Raw genomic sequence first — 21,590 nt, forward strand, 5'->3', positions numbered from 1 at the left:
AGTGGGATGGGTCTACAACTGCATCAGCAGATTTGTAAGAGTAAAAACAAGATTGTTCCGCTCTCACACCTGCCATTGAGATGACTGGCATGAATTTGAATCACTTTTTATGTGGCAATGTTTCCGTGACACGTGCATTTGAGCACACCACATTGAGGTGGATATTTGTGATTTTGATTGAAATGTCGAAACAACTACTGTAGGTTTAATTGAACTTGTGTTTAGGGCTAATTGACAAATGTTAGCATGCTATCACACTAAAGTAAGATGGTAACATCAGCACGCTAGTATTTTTTATTGTGATCATGTTAGCATGCTGTACTTAGCAATTAGCTTAAGGCACAGCTGTGCCTAAGTTCAGCCTCACAGTCACTTGCATGTCTGTAGACTTTTAGTCTTTTTACAAGATGATCTTGGAAAAAAATGTTTTACCGTAGTTTACCGTTATCTCACAGTGTTCAAGTTTGTGAGACAATAATGGTTTGATGGCACAGTGGCGATGACTCAAGGCCTCTTTTTGTGCTCTCCCTGACGCAGTCACGTCAAAGGGCAAATGAAAGGTGCTCCGAGTCTGAACAGGCAGTTTGTGCGCTTGAACAATCCCTTCCACATGCCATCTGCTTTTACCCGAGCCCTGGGCACACGTGCCAAAGGAGACACGCAAGCATAGAGACCTTCTTGTCGTCACTGAGCTGGCTCTGTCTGCCTCTCTGCCTCTTCACTGTGCAATCTGGTGCATGGCACTGATCACTGCTCACTGCCAGGACTGCTTCAGTCCGATGTATAGAGGGGAAAAAGACCATTCTGAGAGCCAAGAAGCTCAACATACCACTTCTGCTTTTGTTTTCTGTGTGAGGCAAGGCAGGTTGTGTTTCACATGTGAACAAAGGGTATGGGATCAGGGCCAGAGGATGCAGAGTGTCAGCTACAGAGCTCTGAGAGTCTTAATGGTTTTTTAAGTGGTCTGACACGCTTTCCCAATATGATTGACAAGTTGTTGAATCCCTTATGATGAGCAATATATTTATGCAAACTTTGCACATTTAAATCAGCTTTATCATCTAAATATGAATTTTAATTGCAAGTTTAGTTTCATCTGTAGGTAGAGCCCTATCACATGAACCTACAGATGAAACTCATGCTATCTAACTTATGTAACCCTCCCCATCACCAAGCTATTGTTTAGCCCAGTCAGTGCTGGTTTGTATACACAGCCCTGTGTGGATGCTTGAAAGCCTACACAGGTCAGGACTCTGTCAGCAGAAGTGAGATGGCTTTTGTTTAACACAAGTACAGCTTCTCCTGCAACTTTGGCACTGTTTCTAGAAAGGAAGACTGCTGCTTCCCCACGTAGGATTTTCTCAGCTGAATGGTAATGACCTTTTCCTCCTCTGAGAAAATATGCATTTGAATGGCTGAGTGTAGAGAAAAATATCTTACAAAACAAAGGATAAGTACTAATTGGTATTATGGAAATTCAGGGAAATAAAAAGAGGAGGAAGTGTGAAAGGGGAGTTTACTTTGTAAACTATTTCATATCACAGAAGGTCAACAGTACAGTCAAATTGATCCTCTTAGAAGAATCTGTCTGGCTATCATTAAACTGAATCAAATTGATATTGACAAAAATTTAAATGTTGCATTTTTCCATCCTTTGTCAGAGCTATCGCACTAGAGTCATGTGAGTTGAGATTGCACATGTAAAATTCATACGGGAGAAACAAACATTGCTTTCATACTGTTTTCCCGGTCCTCTGCAGTCAACAATGAAGCCCACATTTTGATGTCATCAAAAGCCAACAAGAATGCAAATTCTTGTTGCCTTGAGAAATAAAGATATGCCCTCAGTCCAAATCATTTAAAATGTCCCAACTGTTGGTGTAATAAATCCAAACATGTATATATTTTCTTGAGAACATCAGTGTGTTTATTGTGTGAACAAACTCTGTGAATGTGTTTGATTGAGATAGATTATTCAGAATCATGAGAGCCTGGCCAGAACAGTGAAGTGATGTGGGTGAGGAGTAGGTGGTGTATGGCACTTATTCATTATTCATGAGATGGGTGGGCAGAGTGTAAGTGGCAGTGACAGACAGAAACTCCATTACTGAAGTGTATCAACTCCTCTAGGGTTCTTGACCTGATATTTGAAGGACTGAGGCTTTAATTGGTTTACTGCACAAACAAGAATAATTTCGGGTGAGAAAAGTCATTGGAATTATCGATGCATTGGGGAAGCTACAGAGATGGGGAGGAGAGAGCCCTGATTTGACTTTCCATGAGAGAGGTAGGTACTGACAACTTTTTGTTCTGATCATACTAACATGACTCGTGGTTCATAACATATTTACAGCAATAGTGTGATGAAAAGATTTTGAAGAGAGTCATCTAATGAAAGATATGTTATTAGTCTTATTATATACTGCAATTTACTTTTTACAGAGCCGCACAGACATTCAGAGGGTTCATGGCAGCTTGAAACACAGTTTAATCCCCTCTTTTAGTTGTACTACTGTATGTAAAAATTATGATAATCTTAGTAGTGGAGTGGTGAGAATAAGTAAATTTACTCAAGCATTCTACTTTAGTTCAATTTTGAGATACTTGTACTTGAGTATTTTAATTTTTTTGTTGATTTTTTTCTCCACAGCATTTACCTTACAGCTATAGTTACTTTTCAGAATAAAAACATTGGAAAAGCTTATTAAATACAATACATTGTTATATATTGAACCAATTGTTCCCAACCTTTTTTGACCCCTGACCCCTTATTAATCATCTTAAAACCCCTCAGATTTATCTTGTGACCCTTTGGAGGGGGCTGATCTATAGCTTGGGAACCACTGGATTAAACTACCAAACTAAATATAAAGGGGCCTTTTTTTCTGCAGAATTGTTACCTTTCTTTTTGGTACTTTAAGTACATTCTGCTGATAATTTTATATTCGTTTACTTAAGTTGGACTTTGAATGATGGACTTTTAATCACTAATGCCATCATTTTTACATTGTGGTATCCCTTTTTCCACCACTGAGATGTCTATTGCTGCATTCCACATTATTTGTGAACCATTAGTGAAAACAGTAGTAAGAAGTGTCATAATAGTAATGCATGACATGAATGTATTACTGTATAAGTAAATAACTGTATATACTCCTGTTATTCAATGACAGAACAGAAGAGTTGGTAAAGAAAAGAGTGGCTTGGTTCCATGCACTGTAAAGATGGGAACACTGCTTGAACCAGCGCTGCTGCTGCTGTTGCTGCTTTTATGGCAGAGTGTTTGGGCTTTCAACATCCCTCTGGAAAGTGAGTCAGTAACTGTACTTTCATGTTTAAAATTTGTGATATGCATTGTCTTACCATATAAGTTTCTAATGTCTCTGCCTGCAGTCAGGCAGCCCCCAACCATCATAAAGCAGTCAATGAAGGAGCATATTGTTGACCCCAAAGACACCATGGTCATAGAATGTGAAGCCAAAGGAAACCCTCATCCCATGTAAGAGCTAACGTAGCCCAGTGAACAGCTTTGTGAAAGACATTATTGTCTGCAAACCACCTCACTGTTTTTTCTGTTCTTTACACTTTCATGAAGTTTCTCATGGAGACGTAATGGGAAGTATTTCAATGTGGCACGTGACGCTCAAGCATCAATGCGCAGGCGCTCAGGGACGCTGGACATCTATGCCTGGAACAATCCAGAACAATATGAGGCAGAGTATCAGTGCATTGCATCCAATGAGTATGGATCTGCATACTCCCACAAGATCAGACTACGACTATACAGTAAGATCAGTATTGGGACTTTTAGAGAATCCACTATTTGTTTATATCCAACACCACTGACACACCACTGACAGGAAATGCACAGTGACCTCAGTGTGTGCAGTGACACACTGAGACATATGGACTTTACTTTAGAATGAAATGCCACTAACAAACTAAACAGCAACATTCTTTCATATTTTCTATACAATATGTAGAGTAATAGATCTGTAACCCATAAATGTCAATTTATGTGATATGTGATTATGTTTTGCTCCATACCTACATTACTTAAATTGGACTGTGTATGAAAATTCAGCGGCATTACTCTTTACTGTATATTGAATATTATCTAAAAATGCAAGTAGAATCATACAAAAAACAACAGCAACAAAAATACTTAGAAATTATAAGTATAAGGCTGGCTATATTCTGTATTTTTGGTATTGGTAATTCATCCCATTAAAAAAAAAAACAACTCTCTCAGTACTTTTAAACATCCCTAACCTGTCCTTAGCACTCAGCCCATTTGAGTGCTACAAGCCCATTTGTTTCTACCGAAGATGTAAATCTTTAAAAATGTGTCGGAAATATATACTTTCATTTTTAAAAAGGCTAAATCATTTCCCAACACACCTGGGTACCTTTTTAATCTAGCAAACATTACTCAAACAGGAATAAATAATGTATTTTAAAGGGACTATTTAGCTGCTGATTTGATGCTAGTGACAGCAAAACAGCAGCAGGAGGATGGTTTATTTGGGCCTGACTCAAAATAAACAGTGCTCATGTTAATCTTAACGAAAGAACATGTCTACCAGTGCAACAGTGAGGCTTATTGATTAGTTTTTAATAGTGTTTGGACAACAATGGAGCTCTATATGGCACAGAAGAATAAACTAGGATTTCATCAGTTATTTGCTTCTTTTGGAGTATCACCAGACATATATATACTTCTATCTGGTAGTTTATTAGCTGAGTAATCAGTATGTTAGTAATACATCAAACAGCAAAACTAGCTTTGCTGCTCTGTAGAGACAAGTAAACCTCTGTGTTTGTGTAGGAGCTCCTGTGTGGCCGAGAGAGGTTCTGGAGCCTGTGGTGGTCAGCGCTGGCTTGCCTCTGGTCCTGTCCTGTGACCCGCCACCAGGCCCGCCAAAACCTGAAATCTACTGGATGTCCAGCTGTAAGTGTCTCTCTAGAGTTACATCTCGAAACGTTTGGATCAATAAGTCTCAACAAAGAGAGACTGTAATAATCTGCTAAACAAACAAGCTTTCAATAACTCTAGCTGTAAAAAAGCATCTCTTGTGAGCTGACTTTATTTTTTACACCGTGGTTCATTCCAGGCACGTATGCGAGACCTTTCAACTGGCCCATTCAGACAGCTTTCCCCACCATGCAGCCTGTGCGGCAGGACCGCAGGCTATCCATGGGAGTAAACGGAGATCTGTACTTCTCTAATGTCCTGTTCAACGATTCTGCTGCTGATTACTGTTGTAATGCCCGCTTCCCCTACAAGAATGTCATCCAGCAGAAGATGCCCGTGGTTGTTAAAGTGCTTACAAGTGAGTATGATTGTGTGTTCACACTCACAGTGTCTAGTTTTTAGCCATTACCTGATTGTTTTGGTTCACATCTAATTATTTTACATACATTTTCAGGTATTTAGACTGGTAACCTGCATGCTGCATGGGTAAACGTCAGACATGGGCCTGACCTAAAAACATAGAAAATTACAAAATGCAATGGATGTAAAGGAAACATATAATAGGGGTTGGATATCAGGATCTGTGGCTGGAGGATTGTTCAGGGTCTTAGGCCTGTTGTCTTGTTGACTGTTTAAACAGTCACAAAAAATTACTCCAGGCGAAACACATTGGATGATATTTGATAAGTTAATTTTCTTATGTACACTTTGCCCAAAACATATTGGAAAATATTACCAGTGTTGTTTTCCTGTTGACATTTCTATACTGCATCTCTGATTTCTGCCAACAAAACATTCATTGGGAACAAAATAATAATTGTGTTACTATAGCTTTGGACACATACTATGGTATTACATAGGCAAGGCTGGACTAGTGTTACAATATGGACAGCAGTTTACACATGTTGTCAAAATATACTTTTCAGACTATACCCTAAAAAGACTCCTCGTTTGCTCCAACTAAACTTACTAATTGTGGTGAGTGTATGCTCTGCTTCAGCTGTCCTGTCTTTTTTTCTGAGTTAACTTGATTCATGGTCAGACAGGGTATGTGACTGGGGTGCTGTGGTGTTTCCTCTGCAGCTCGTACAGTGTCCGAGGCTGCCCCCACCTGGCTGTCTCCCACAGGCTTGTCCAGCTCCATTCTTGTCCTGCAAGGGGAAGAACTGATCCTGGAGTGTATCGCTGCAGGAGTGTGAGTGTCAACTCAAGATCACAAGATATACTGTAACTGTAGGCATTTTGTTATAGAATATTTAATGCTACCATTTCAAAATGTTATCTGCCTGTATGTTTTCTGTTCAGTATAATTTTGGCTTTGATTTCATGAAAGTCGCCTTATTTATCATCATCAAGGCCAACTCCTCACATAATGTGGACCAAGGATGGTGACGACCTGGTGTTGACGCCGCGCATGAAAATAAAGAACTTCAACAAGATGATTAAAATCCCAAAGGCATCTTTTGATGATGTGGGTGAATACACTTGCACTGCTACCAATAAGATTGGATACATTGAGCACACAATAACCGTCACGGTCAAAGGTAAGAGACACTTTCAGAAATCGTTCTTACTGCACAATAGTGTTAAAACAGTTAACATACTTTTATTTGACAGCGGCTCCTTTTTGGCTGGAGAAACCCACTGATCTGGTCTTGGCCCCAGAGGAAAATGGACGCCTGGTGTGTCGTTCTGATGGGGCTCCTCGTCCCACTATCAGCTGGTTCATCAATGGGGAACCAATTGAAAGTATGGTATTTGAGATCATACCTACTAGCTGTAAAAGTAAATCTAAATAACTTTAATTGTGTTTTTTTTTTCTAGCTGCAACACCGCAGCCTAACAGACAGGTGGCAGGAGACACACTGACTCTACGCAGTGTGACTGCTGAAAACACTGCCGTCTACCAGTGCAATGCTTCAAATCAATATGGTTACTTAATGGCCAATGCTTTTGTCAACGTGCTACGTAAGTTACCACTCTGTCGTCCAATGTTGTCCATGGCATTTATAGTGTAAAACATTGTTTCTGATTTTGAATGGTTTGCCAAGTTGAAAAAATTTAAATAATACTCATGAGGTATATTTCAAGCATTCTTCACATTTTAGTCTATTCACAACTCAAATACTTTTTTCAATGTCATGGCACATCATTTGCTTTATACAAATGAAGTAGTAGAATATTATGGAAATGTTTTGAAATGGAATTTTAAAATAAAGGTTAGGATCCCTATACTGTATATTTATGCGATAAGAAAAAAAATGCATGTATGTACAATATAAGAGCATTTAGAAATGAGGTGTACCTAGTACAAAGTTTAAAAACTACTGCTGTTAAACATCAAATGCCATGTAATCAAATACATCAAATACACAATAAGATGGCTAATCCATGCTTTATTTCTGTAATAACATTACATATGTATGACTAAATAGGTAAGAAAGTTAAAAAACAAAACAAAAACCAGCAATTATTTATTATAAATGTAACTCAGTGTGGGTGAAGTTTGATCAGATTTGAGCGACTTGTTTCTGATACAAATGTTGCTAAATTCTCATTGGTGCACTTTAACAATTATGAAGAACACAAATAAAACTAAACATACAGATCAAATTTCTCATGTAAAAAAAAACTAAAAAAACATGTAACTGGCAGAAATGAATGTGTTTATGTAGAACTTTATAATTCATAGTAAGAGGCTAATTGAGAAAATCCTTTTTTAGGGCCTTTAGAGAACAGTTACCGTGTAATACTGAACTGTTTATTATGATTTTCATGTAAATATTAAACATGCACAATACGATATTACTTAACATACTTCCAGAGCAGCTGGAGTAATTGGATAATTGAACTGTAGGTAAATATCTGGTTTTTGGGAAAAACAAGATGTAGATTTCCCGTCGCATTTCTTCTTTTTTTATCCACATGCATTACACACAAATCACAGTGAGAGGCATTTGAGAACTGTAAGAAATCAGCAATTACACTTGATGTATAGTAGACAGCGCAGGTCCAGGGAAAAAGGAAATTATTTCATAATAAAACCATAATAAAAAACAGTTTTATTGCCAAGCAGGTTTACACACACAAGCCATTTGCCTCAAGTGTAAACAATAAACACAGTGCAAAAGTCAAGAGAAATAGTATAAAATAGAAGAGTTGGCAGTAGAAAATGTGTAAAGATATATCTGTTTTAAATTGGAAGAGGTGTACCATTTTGAGCAGGAGTGTTCAAAATATTGACCAGGGTGTGAGCAAAGGTTCACAGTATAAAGTACATCATTATTATTATTAACTATCAATGTTTCTCTAGATGCAACGCCACGTATTTTTGGGCCCAGAAATGAACTCATCAAGGTGATAGAGGGCAGTCGTTGCCTCTTAGACTGTCGCTACTTTGGTTCCCCAGTGCCTGAATTGCGATGGTGAGAACACGCTGTTTGACAATTTAATGCAGAATGTTAAGACATTAGCTCACAGTGTTTGTGTGTGTGTGTGTGTGTGTGTGTGTGTGTGTGTGTGTGTGTGTGTGTGTGTGTGTGTGTGCGTGTGTGTGCGTGTGTGTGTGCGTGTGTGTGCGTGCAGGTCCAAATATGGACAGGGGAATCTGGAAGGAAATCGTTTTAAGATCCACAGTAACGGGACACTGGAGATCAAACAAATACGGATAGATGACCAGGGTACCTACCTGTGTATTGTCAGCAACATCGCAGGAAGAGAAGAAAGTCAAGTCCGAGTAGAGGTAAAAGGTGAGGGTATCACTGTTTCATACTAAAAATATTTTGCTTTTTACTTTTTGATTGTGTGATCCATCATATGTTTTCATCCACTTCTCTCAGAGCCCACTTTAATTGTCACAAGACCACAGAGTATGAAAGTCATCCGTGGGAGTGATGTGCGCTTTGAGTGTGGTGTAAAAGCAGATGTCACTAATCCTGTCACAACCACCTGGATGAAAGACAAAAAATTCGTCACTTTTGGCTGGAGGTACAGTATATCTTTTATGAATGAGTTCTACACAGATATACACTATACATTTACACTAATTTTTGTGGCAATATGTAACTTTCAGTTTGTGTTGATTCTAGCGGCCGCTTTGTGTCACCAGCTAAAGCATTAAGAGTTTGTTGTAGCAACCAACGTAATAATAACTTAGATTTATATAGTGCATTTCATGAAACCCAAGAACGCTTTACACAAGTACAGGGGGACAATAAGGAAAATAAAATAGTAGGCCAACACAAACACAGACTGAAAAGAAATAAAACCGGGCACTAAAGGGATGAGAGATGTAATTTAATGTAGGCTACTGACTACCACTACATTGCGTATTGTAAAGTTATTTTATGAATGAAATACTGTATGCATATTACATACCTGAGGGCCAATTCGGGTTCGATTTTGAATAATTTACAATCCCGTAATCGTCTCCATCTGTTAACTGACATGCATCACAAGAAAGTGACCGTTTAGGAATTGTTCAAGGGTGGGTTACAAAATGTATGTTTCAGGGACAAGAACAGGACACAAACCCCAGTCTCCTGGGTGAAAGTCCTGTGTTGTTTGACCCATCCACCATCCCAACCAATCTCCCTACGCAGATTTTCTGTCTTTCATACTACTCGCTACTGTTGTCACTCTTCATGCTATGTCATCTTGCAGCGCCACGGTTGAGCTGCTGCTCTACCCGGTGCGTTCCATAAAGACCCTAAAGGGTGATTTTTGCATCGGTATCAGACGCTGAGAGACACTGACCAGGCGTCAGTATTTGACAAGTTGCTTTGGCAGCCTTTGCAATCCTGAATTAGGGGAGCACAGTCCTTTTTTGGCATGAGTTCATGGGGCCTGCCGAAACGTGACTGCACCCCCTAACTCAGGATAGCAAAGTCTGACAATTACCCAATTTGCTATACCTGCATGTCATGACCTCTACAAAAAGTCCTGAAAAGTTTGTCTTTGTCAGCCTTTGCAATCCTGAGTTAGGGAGGCACAGTCTTTTTTGGCATGGGTTCATATGGAGCCTGCTGAAATGTGACTGCACCCCCCTAACTCAGGATAGCAAAGTCTGACAATTACCCAATTTGCTATACTTTCATGGTATGACCTCTACTAAAAGTCCTGTAAAGTTTCTTTGTCAGCGTTTGCAATCCTGAGTTAAGGGGGCACAGTCCTTTTTTGACATGGGTTCATGGAGCCTGCTGAAATGTGACTGCACCCCCTAACTCAGGATAGCAAAGTCTGACAATTACCCAATTTGCTATACTTGCATGTCATGACCTCTACTAAAAGTCGTGAAAAGTTTGTCTTTGTCCAACACATTCTCACTCCCATCGCGTCACACTTGGTCAGGTGCCTTTGCCGTTTGTTGTTGATGCAAAAAGTCTTAGTTATTATATTTAGACACACTTGGTCAGGACCCTTGGAGTCACTATGTGATGCATTGGGTGCGGACTATTCAATAGACACGTGAGTCCCGAGAGCGTCAATATTTGACGCTCTCGGGACTCACGTGTATCCCTTTGGTGTCATATTTAGACGAGCTAGGTTGGGACTCTTGGCGTCACTTTTTGACACTCTGGGTCGGGACGTACATTTAAAGATTGACCGTTGTCTGTCACTTTCCCTTTTAGCTTTTATTTGTTCTTCGTTTAATATCCTTTTTTTCTGTGATGGCACAGCCATAAAAAAACTTCTAAAATAAAAATCTCCTGCTACTCTTTACCTGGCTGGATACAACAACACAGGCTTTTCCGGTGTTACACCGAAATCTGTGACCCGTCAGAATGTGTGCTCTGTAGCGCCGTCTATCTGCTGCAAATCATTGTGTTACTTTGGGGGAAAAATCGGACTTAGGCAAAGGCGTTAATAAAAGCTATATACAAAATAGTGTTCTTTTCACTGTTAGTCTTGTTTGCTCTCATTAATGATCATCAAATGAAAACTTTCACAGCTTCAGAAACATTTAAAAGTTACATATACGGTAGTTATTTTAAGTTTTTGTTCAGCGTGAACCAATGAGCACTTTGATCACACTAGTTTTACTCGCTTGTATCCTCAGAATCTCTCTTGATGAATCAAATCTGGTTATCACTAATGTAAACAGAGGCGATGAGGGCAATTATACCTGTATTATCAAGAGTGAACTGGACCAGAAATCTGCCTCAGCACGCCTAATGGTGATGGGTATGACACATTTCAAATAAATGACATTTCATCAACCATAGAACATGTTTGGCTTTTTAATTGCTCATGTATGACTGTGTGTAGATCGTCCAGAGCCTCCCACTAAGTTGGAGTTGTCAGATCCATATGAACGCAATGTAAGACTCAGTTGGGTCCCTGGAGACAGCAACCACAATCCTATAACAGGTAAGAGCAGTAAATTAAATAAACTCACAGAAATAAGAACATTTATTGTTTTTAGGTAATTCTTGATGTATTTACATTTTGGCTATATTTCTCCATGTATTGCTCTGTTACAGAGTACATAGTGCAGTATGATGATGATGACTGGTTGCCTGGGAAGTGGCGAAACCTCTCCAGCTACCCAGGGGACCTCAACTCTGTCATTCTGCACCTTACACCCTTCACCTACTATGAGTTTCGGGTTATTGCTGTCAATGCAATCGGAATGAGTCGCCCTAGTCGCCCATCTACGCGCTTCCAGAGCAGCGGTGCACGTGGGTTTGATACTCCTGAAATACGTGTTGTTGGAGACTGATTTTATGCTAGCAAACTTTTAAAACAAACCATTTGTGTAGCACATTTTTAAGGAACGATTCAACATTTTGTGAAATACGCTACTTTGTTTCCCTGTCTAGTTTAGATGAAAAGAACGATACCACTCTTATGTCTGTTGACTAAATATGAAGTGTAACGATGGTCAAGCATCAGGGGAACAGAGGCGAAATGTTGAATTTTTCTTCTTTCTTTATTTTTCCTTTGGAAAATAAATCAGAACACTGTCTTAAGGCTTTGGTGTACACATTTACAGCATCCGATCAAAAGTATACAGCTTCTCTGCCAATCACTCTTTCAGCAATAGAAAATGCATAAAAAACTATCATCTGAATCATAACTTTTAAACTTCTCATATAGAATGGCATAACTGCAGCCTAAGTGCATAAAGTTACAGCACTTCATTAAAACCTAATTACATTATGGGGCCACATACCTTTGGAAAATAAATCAGAACACTGTCTTCAGGCTTTGGTGTACACATTTACAGCATCTGCACAAGCAAAATATAAAGAATCCATTGCATTACATAGGCTACATGTACTACGTCAATATCCCATTGTACACTATCAGTGCTTGATAGCAAGCGAGGCACGCCAGACAGAATGTTAACACACATGGAACGACAACTAATTAACGTTCGAGAATACTCACTTAACATACGCTGTTGTCTCATACATATACCGAAACTGTACTGAGATTAAACATAAACACATGATAGACACTGAGTAATATTGCTTCCCATGTATGGACGTGACTAGCGGAGTTTACGGCTAGCCACGTTAGCCTCAGTACTCAGAAACTCACGGTCAAAAAGAAACATTAACAAACTTTCTGTCAAACCATGCAAAATGCAGTACGATCGTTACAGTGCATGGGAATAATATAACACATGAGATACATCGAAGTTATCAACCTAAACATCAATTTACTTTTAGAAAACTGATATACTGGTTGAAGTACTTTGTACACTGAACCTACCCGATCGTAATATACAGCTTCTCTGATCGGGTAGGGAAGTAACGCGAGACTACACGCAGCAGATCTGTAGTACACCAAGTGGCCAAAGGTGGCTCCATTCACAACTATTAAACAAGGCTGTTCATTTTTGGCGAAAATCATATATAACAATACACTACATTTTTAACTCTGTTACAGAAGCAATCAGCCAGGAGACAGTTAGCTTAGCTTAGCATAAATAAATCCAGAGAAGAGCTACTAAATTAATTCCAGGAATGAAAAATATGTCTTATGAAGATAGATTGAGGAAATTAAGTTGACCGACTCTCATATTTAGGAGATACAGAGGTGATATGATTGTATAAGCTTGTACAGGGAATATATGATGTAACAGTTGAGCCTATCTTTCAGTTTTGGAGCAATAGATATGAGACACAAGGGAATTCTTGAAAACGTTACCCTAGAACATGCCTGTCTGAAAAGAAAAATATTTTTTTCACACTCCGTGCGGTAAAATCATGAAATGAGCTTCCAGAAGAAGTTGTGCGTTCCCCTTCAATTCATTCTTTTAAGAATAGGTTGGATGCATTTTGCCTGTCAAAGGGTGTAATGTATAATTTAGTGCTTAGTGCTAGTGCTAATTTAGTCAGTTAAACGCGTTATTAACGGCGTTAACGCAAACCCATTTTAACGACATAAATTTTTTTATCACAAGATTAACGTTATTTTTGGCATAGCAAACTTTGTAGTTTTTTTCACATGCTGTTACAACTAGTAACGTTAGAAAAAACTACAACACCACACTGGCTCTAGCTAGACCGGAAACAAAACAACAGGCACGCCGCACACACTTGTTTGGGCTTGCGAGCCGGCCAAAGAGTAGTAGGCTAACGTTACGTTTTGAGTGGATGGCGAGCGCGAGACGCCAAAATGGATGCCAATAAGATTCTGAATGGAAAGTTTACTTTTAAAAAGTTGCCAAATGGTTCCATCGACAAGACCAAAGTGATCTGTGTGTTTTGTCGTTGTGAACTGAGCTATCATCGCAGCACGTCCAGTCTGAAATACCACTTGATACCAAGCACACAACTGATGCGAATTCTCCGCCCCCTCGTCAAAGCCAGGCGACAAAAGCGCAAAGCAAGCCGATCCACTTTTCCATGTTGTTAAAATGAGAACAAATATTTGGACAAAAAGAAATCTAGGGACATTTAGAATAGATAAAAATGTGCGATTAATTGCAATTAATTGCGAGTTAACTATGACATTAATGCGATTAATCGCGATTAAATATTTAAATCGTTTGATAGCACTAGTATAATTATAAAGCTTATAATTTGTTTTGTGTTGCTAGAGTCTGGAATAGAGGATTTTATATCCTGTACCAGGATTTTTTTCAATACATTTTAGCATAAAGACTGGAAGCAGCTAGCCTGGCTCCAGTTGTTATGCTTAGGTATGCTAACTTCTCCTGGCTGTAGCTTCATATTTAACTGATAAACTATGTTGAGAGTGGTATCAAATCTTCCTAAGGCAGCACGTAGGCTCAGTGGTTAGCAGTGCTGCCTCACAGCAAGTGGGCACTGTAGAGTTCGCTCTCCGGTCCAGGCAGGGCCTTTCTCTTTGGAGTTTGGATGTTCTTCCCATGTTTGCGTGGGTTTCATCCAGGTGCTCTGATTTCCTCTGACCAAGACATGCATTCTAAGTTACTAGAACTACAGTTGAAAATTAGCTGGCTGACTAACACTGGCACATTTACAGAAATGTTGAATAATGTGCATTGTCTTTTATATTTAAATAAATCTAACTCTTGGGCGAGAAAATGAATAAGCAGATTTCCTGAAATGCTGAAGTATTTCTTTAAAGCGTATGATCTTATACTGAATTGATTTTCCATCACAGCCCCAGATGTCATCCCAAAGAACGTAAAGGGTGTAGGTACATGGAGGAATAACATGGAAATCAGCTGGGAGGTAATGAACCCATTAAAAACTGTAACACTTTCATATTTATCTTGACCGTTATGTATAACATATCATATTTTCATTCAAACTAAATCCAATCATGCTGGTCGCTTTCAGCCTCTGACCTACAGAGAGTGGAATGGGCCCCACCTGAAGTATCTGGTGTGGTGGAGAAGGAGAGAATCTAGAGAGGAGTGGAAGAACGCAACCACTAAATGGGCGAGATACTACATCTACGATGCAGATACCTTTACTCCATATGACATCAAAGTCCAGGCTGTCAACGACTTTGGGCTGGGTCCAGAGTCTCCTGTTATTATTGGTTACTCTGGGGAAGACCGTAAGTACCTAAATCCTCTACATTAATATATAGAGAGTATGTAGAGTAAAAAAGGAAGTAAAAACTAACTTAATGTAATGTGTCTCATGCATTTAGCATTTGCCACAATGTTTTCGTTTGACAGGCAATCTTTTAGTTACATCATCAAATTTTTTTCTGCAGTTCAATGGCACCCAACTTTTTTATCTGGAAACATGGTCTATGTCTCCAAAGTTTAAAGACAAAAGCATGACGTCTTATTTTCTAATGCAATTATTTGATTTGTATTGTCTAATTGTTTTTATGTCTCGTTTTCCTATTGCCCTGTTAATGTTTATGTTTTCATATTAAGGTAAACATTTTCTTAAAGGATGACATGTTTATCCACAACAAGTCCTCCAAATCATATGACGATATAGGTCCTTTATTTCTACCCTCTAATACAACCCATACTGTAGGAGCGTTTAAGCACCTCCTGGCGGCGGAAGGAAATACGACCCACATGAGTGTTTTCCGTCCTCATATCCAAATGTAACAGTCATGGTTTAAAACACTTTGTTAACGTTGTAAAACGGTCACAGTTTGGTAAGGTTTAGGCAACAAAACTACGTAGTTAAGTTTAGAAACAAATCCTGGTTTGGGTTCAAATCAGTACAGTTCACTTGCTGTTACAAGATCTGGTGACAGCAAAAGCATATTATTCACATAATTGTCATACTCATCAAACCATTAAATGACCAGTTTTGACAGCATGCATGCATGTTGTGTTTCTCCACTATTTTATTATATTTCTGTCAAGCTATGAACTTGACCTCTGTGAGTCGATTCTGAAAGCAGTGGCGAGATCAAAGAACAAAGCGACAAAGCAGTTCAGTTCACAATGTTCTAAAGGTTTAATAAGACACACAAGAATATACCTATTTTCTAACAATCGCTACATTAATTTAGATGACATGTAGTAAGATACAAATGAGTCAGGATGGGCAGGAAGGATTGTCCCAAACACACAAAAATGGTAAACAGTGTTGCAATTTAGGATAAGATAAACGGATAACTGACTTTCTTCAGAGTTCTCACAGAATTGAATGTGGAATGTCACAACAACAGTTCTGCTGTAACCTAAATCTTAATCAACAGATAAATACAACCTCTTACTGTTCTAAACATACCTCTTCTTGTTTTTTTAGTGTATTCTTTTACTTGGGACCAAGTTGTCCTTCTCGTGAACTCTCTTTGTGTTCACTGATAAACAAAGAAAAGGGTATCTCTGTTTTCCTCAGGTCCCTTAACTGCGCCCCTGAACCTGAGAGTGTCCGATATTGAGAGCACCCAGGTGACTTTGCACTGGGACCCAGTTACACGTGGCTCTATGATGGGAGCACTGAAAGAATACAAGGTGTGTCTCTTGTGAATTTAATATACGCTCCCCACTATTTGGCTTCATTATTAGTATGTTAAAATATTGGCCATAAGTTGTGTAGCATTTGACTATTTATTTGAAAGCTGTCACTTGCAATATTGCCTTGATATTTTAATATTAGACTATTTACTTCATATTTCCTTAAAGCTGCAGTGGATAGAAAGCAAAGCAAAACAAACGTCAGGATTTAGAGCAGACTGAGACCTCCTCCTGCAGCTCTCCCTTTCTGTTCCCTCTCTGTTGCACGGGCATATGCATTTGCAAAACAGCCAATAAGATTGCTGTCTCTCTCTGAAATGACCTGTGATTGGACAAATTCTCACGTCACAGGCTAGATTTTCTAAAGCCTGAAAACAGAGTCAAGAGGAGATGCAGGAGTCTAGTTTTCTCTCAGATCACAATATGCTAAAAGATTATTATGAAATTTTTGCCCAACAATGTCAAGAACCAATCGCCTACTACAGTAATTGATCTTGGTTTGTTTCACCATACTGCATTAGACATTACATGTTTTTTTTTTATATATAATTTTGTTTTAGGAAGATGTTCTCAGTTGGACTGATCTGTCTGCCTCCCCTAATTTTGAAGAGCCCATCAAATCTTTTATAAAACGCTTCCTCTTTTTTTGTCATGTTCATTTGTGCAGGCACTCAAACTTTTCTTGAAAAATAGTTTCCAAAAATAATAAAACAGTGCTGGATGTGTTGCTTCTCATCTCTCAGGCCTACTACTGGAGGGACAGCAGCCAGCTCAGGTGGCTGAGGGTCAACAGAGGGATGAAGTCAAAATCCTTTCCAGACAATGATCCAGAACCCTCTGGGGTCCTCACTGGGCTCATCCCCTATAGCAACTACAAGATGTATATAGTGGTGGCAAACAATCGATATGAAGGGCCGCCCAGTAATAATATACACTTCTCAACGCCTGAAGGAGGTACAAATATATAAGGAACAAGAGAACATCTGTGTCTTCTACCAAGCACAAGCAAATCACAAATTAGCCTAATGTTTGTTTCCATAGCTTATGTGAGTTATTTCCTGTTGTGTTTTCATCTGTAGTACCATCTGCTCCAAGATCCTTCAGGATCCAACAGCGACATCTGGACAGTATTTATGTCGACTGGGACCTGCCAGCAGAACCCAACGGTATCATTACTGGATATTCCCTCAAGTACCAGACAGGTACCCCAACCCAACATCTGAAACCTCCCTGAAATACGTCATAATATATTATTCTGCAGTCCCCCTAGGAGAAACCGCTACTCTTTAATAACTGAATGGAATTTCACTAAATCTGACAAAAATGTCCACATTTACATTTACACTTAAAACCACATCTCGGTAGCACATAATAGCACACTTAAATATGCACTCAAAGACCAAAATACCACTGAAGTATGTTCTCAAAAGGGTAATGAACACTTGTGTAGACATTCTCTGGGCAGGTAAGCTACTTACCAGCTCAGTTGTGTGCACTCTACCAGCATCAAGAGTCCTCCTAACACAAAGGAACTTCTACTCTCCCCACAGTGAATGCCACCAGGATTGAAGAGCTGCGGGTAGAAGAGTTCACTCCAAATATAACAAGTTTCTCACTCCGGCGATACGACCGCTACACTCGATACAGATTCTACGTGGCGGCAAGAACTCGGATCGGGATAGGGGAATGGCATACAGAGGAGTCACCCCACTACACCACTGAAAGTAATTTACTACTTCCCCCATGCATCAACACATTTGGTGGTCGACTAAATAAAGACTTTGAAGGGCTGAGTGGATGGTGAGTTTGTTGATATGGGTACTTACATGTGCGTGCACATGCTTATTTGTTTTTCAGCGTATGCTCAGGACCAGGTGGACATCTCCACTCAGGGCTGGTTCATCGGGATTATGTGTGCTGTGGCTCTCATCGTGCTCATCCTACTCATAGTCTGCTTCATCAAAAGGAGCCGAGGGGGAAAATACCCAGGTACAGTGGTGATTCCTCATACTCTGTGATGTCCAATAGCACCACAAATGTATGTCTTAATACAGTGAAGCTTGTTCTAATTTCAGTTCGGGAAAAAAAAGACATTTCATTGGAGCCAGTGGATGACAAAGATCAGGAGGGAACATTTGACTACAGGTTAGCATTAAAGCGTACAGCTAGTGGAAAATAAACATTAATGGCATGGTAATAATACTGAATAGATACTTTCCTATAACACTGTACAGCACTATCATTATTGATAATTATAACAGCTGTGTATTTACATCCATTTGCTCTGTAGCTGTGCATTCACTTTCTGTTCAAATGCTTGCATTTGGGAAAAGAATTGCTGAGAGAAAAGAGTGTGGTCTAGAGTGTGGTTTCTCTATCAGAAAAGTGTAACTTCTATGATTTGACACTATAATACAAATTGAATTGTTTGGTGAATTAAAGCTGCCCTGTTGAGTTATCTTTTAAACAGCTAGCATCCAGTGTTACTAACCACAACGTGCTTAGTGTATTCTTAAAGGACAATTCCAGCGCAAAACTAACCTAGGGGTTAACCGAAGCATTGAGAACCTTGTAAGTGTACAGACAGTTTATTAAAAAGATAGATTATAAAGACAGTTGCGTTCTCGTATACAGGCGGCCGCCATCTTGGGAGCTACTGTCTTTCTAAACTATCTTTTTAATAAACTGTCTGTACACTTACAAAGTTCTCAATGCTTCGGTTAACATTAAGGGACCCTCATTATGCTATTGTTGAAGTGTAGTGATATTTTGAGCCTTTTTAGTGGTATAAATAGCAATTTGTTTTTACTTTCCCTGTGCCCCGAATACTAGCGTTGTAAGCTAATCAGCAGTCCGCACTAGCTTGTTTCAAGCTACAAATACATTCGATTAGCATGAAAACATGTCCCAGGGAGCGATCAAGTGGGTACGCATCTGTTATTAACCCCGAGGTTCGTTTTGCGCCGGAATTGTCATTTAAGGCCTGACAAACATGTTAAGTCTATTTCCTTACTTTAACTTTTAAATCGTGCGTTGTTTAGATCCATGTTTGCTAGATGGCAGTCTTCTTCACTGCTTTTTCTGGTGCATTGCTATGTGTGCGCATTACCGCTGCCAACTGTCGATCAGTGGAATAGCAGGACACCGGAGGCAGGGAAGTTTATCACGTAATGTCACATGCCCGTATGTGCACAATACAAACAAAATGGGGACCCACTCATAAAAAACATCGCTTGATAACAATACTAGTGGTCAAAAACTCCACGGGGTGCCTTTAATTTGATAAAATCTTAGCATGATGCTGCACAGGTACAAATCAAATCTGGTTACAGTATTTATGGCCTTATTTATGATAACTCATGCTTATATTATTTTCTGTTTCTTCTATTTACTCTACCTTTTCTATCTAAACCTTTATTCCCCCCCCAAACCCTATTCTTTTCCCATTGAACCACTCAAGGTCTCTTGAAAGGTATGAACAGACTAAATATTGACATTTGAACTGTGCAACCCTGCATGGATTGTTATTTATTGATTTGTTTATACAGTATGTAACAGACAAGCATTTTACAAGCATTTTATGAGTGGATGATCAATGAATAGGGCTAAAATCATCTATCCTGTCATAGTTATGATGATCTCCTTTAAACTCTCTTCATATTTTAGGATAGCACGTGTCTCCACTCTGCCTTACCCCCGGCGGTACGTACATTTACTGTAAATGATACATCAGGTAGAGTTTTATCATCTACCCTTTTTTTCTTCTAGTGCTGACATAATGCACCAATTTCTTTTTTGTGTTGCACTATTTTGTAGAGAGGAGGAAAGAGGGCTTCAAAGAGGCCAGCCGTCTATGGAGGCAATGATAAAGCGATCAGACAGTGACGACAGTCTGGTGGACTATGGTGAAGGAGGCGAGATACCGTTCAACGAGGACGGCTCGTTCATTGGCCAGTACACAGGAACCAGGAGAGATGTCAGGGACTTGGACTTTGGTGGAAGTCTGGAGCTGCACTCTCCAATGAATACCATCTACTCTCTGGCGTAAAAATCAAAAGTCAAACTGACTTCTTATTTATTATGTGACTTTACCGTGCTTGTATCCTCCATCTTGAAATAAAAACACATGGTGCTTGTGGTTTGTCTGCTGGAGGGAACAGCTGGAGCCTGGGGTGCTGTTAACCCCTGTGTCCTTGCAGACAAAGCAACATTCATGCATTTAAAGAAGAACATGGTGGAAGAGTTGGGACAATACTAGAGCTGAGAATCCTAAGCAATGCTGCATGATTGTGCGCATGCTTGCGCATGAGTACATGTTCAGTTATCCTGCCAATGCAGAGACTTAGGCTGTGGAAGAGACAGAAGTGGATCAGTTTATCATGTTGATAAAAGCAAGGACCAACTTAACTACTCTTATTATATATTTTTCTTTCAGCTAATTTCAATAATGAGAGTTATTATTATTTTTGTGTGTTGGCTGTTTGAAATAATGGCAGCATACCATACTTTATGATCAAGGGAGCTACAATATACTCTCTGAACTTGCATACTTTTTGTTTTATACGCTAGTGTTTATGGTGCAATGTGAGAGTATACAAGTCTTGTTGGTGATAGGTGAAGGATAATAAAATATCTCCAGGGACTAATGGTTCATCTGCATGGTTCAGTTAGAGAATTATGCTCTGCTGGGATGCAAAGTCACACCATTTGGGGAATCATCAAGCAGCCATCAACCAGCTCTAAAATCAGAAGTTGCTCATGTTTCTCTATGAACTTGCCTTAACTGTCTCCCCATTTCACTCACTATAGAGATGGATAGAAATCATTAATCTTAATCTAACCGTTTTAGTTTATTTGACCCATAACATCATCTGTGTTTTATCACAGTTATGTCTAAATGTAAATAAAGTGGAAATATGTATTTCTAGCATGTTTGATATGACTCTCAATGTTAAATTCAACTGCTCTGTTTCCTGGATTTAAAACAGTGGTTTATTATTCTTTGACTATACTTCTTAGAATAGAATTGTGTACCTAATTTACATATATTGTTTTTTTGCAGAGAGTTAGATCAGAAGATCAATACAACTTCCATGTCTGTATGCTACTTATAAAGCTTTCACCAGCAGACGGCTATAGCTTAGCACAAAGACTGGAAACGGGGAAACAGCTAGCCTGGCTCTGTCCAAAGTTAACAGAAACCACCTACCAGCTAAAGCTAATTAACATGTGATA

General features: G+C 39.2%; 1 protein-coding gene and 1 long non-coding RNA gene across 5 annotated transcripts; one reads left to right on the plus strand and one right to left on the minus strand.

Moving 5' to 3' along the window:
• Positions 1-2,278: 2,278 nt before the first annotated feature.
• On the plus strand, positions 2,279-20,403 carry nfascb (neurofascin homolog (chicken) b). The gene is made up of 27 exons (XM_078255529.1): positions 2,279-2,287; positions 3,174-3,309; positions 3,394-3,499; positions 3,596-3,786; positions 4,829-4,951; positions 5,115-5,333; positions 6,059-6,170; positions 6,332-6,519; positions 6,593-6,724; positions 6,800-6,943; positions 8,289-8,400; positions 8,561-8,724; positions 8,815-8,962; positions 11,034-11,158; positions 11,243-11,344; positions 11,458-11,655; positions 14,576-14,646; positions 14,755-14,977; positions 16,237-16,352; positions 17,099-17,309; positions 17,435-17,557; positions 17,906-18,079; positions 18,213-18,344; positions 18,431-18,500; positions 19,816-19,827; positions 20,022-20,057; positions 20,172-20,403. Exons 1-27 carry the CDS (start codon positions 2,279-2,281, stop codon positions 20,401-20,403), a joined length of 3,609 nt encoding a protein of 1,202 aa, XP_078111655.1.
• Positions 8,706-12,712, minus strand: LOC144521161 (uncharacterized). 4 transcript variants are annotated; one of them, XR_013502288.1, is made up of 4 exons: positions 12,695-12,712; positions 12,150-12,206; positions 9,353-11,335; positions 8,706-8,923 (listed from the first exon to the last, which is right to left on the minus strand). It is a non-coding gene; the product is annotated as an uncharacterized LOC144521161 (long non-coding RNA). The 4 variants fall into 4 exon arrangements; XR_013502289.1 differs by having other exon boundaries at positions 9,353-9,416; positions 12,695-12,710; XR_013502287.1 differs by having other exon boundaries at positions 9,353-9,416; positions 12,150-12,705.
• Positions 20,404-21,590: the final 1,187 nt, after the last annotated feature.

This window comes from Sander vitreus, chromosome 7 (assembly GCF_031162955.1).
Source record: "Sander vitreus isolate 19-12246 chromosome 7, sanVit1, whole genome shotgun sequence".
In the NCBI taxonomy this organism is placed as follows: domain Eukaryota; kingdom Metazoa; phylum Chordata; class Actinopteri; order Perciformes; family Percidae; genus Sander; species Sander vitreus.

Coding starts and splice junctions, on each gene's coding strand:
- nfascb (XM_078255529.1), top strand. Junction 3,787..4,828: donor GATCAGACTACGACTATACA/GTAAGATCAGTA, acceptor GTGTTTGTGTAG/GAGCTCCTGTGTGGCCGAGA. Junction 16,353..17,098: donor GAGCACTGAAAGAATACAAG/GTGTGTCTCTTG, acceptor CTCATCTCTCAG/GCCTACTACTGGAGGGACAG.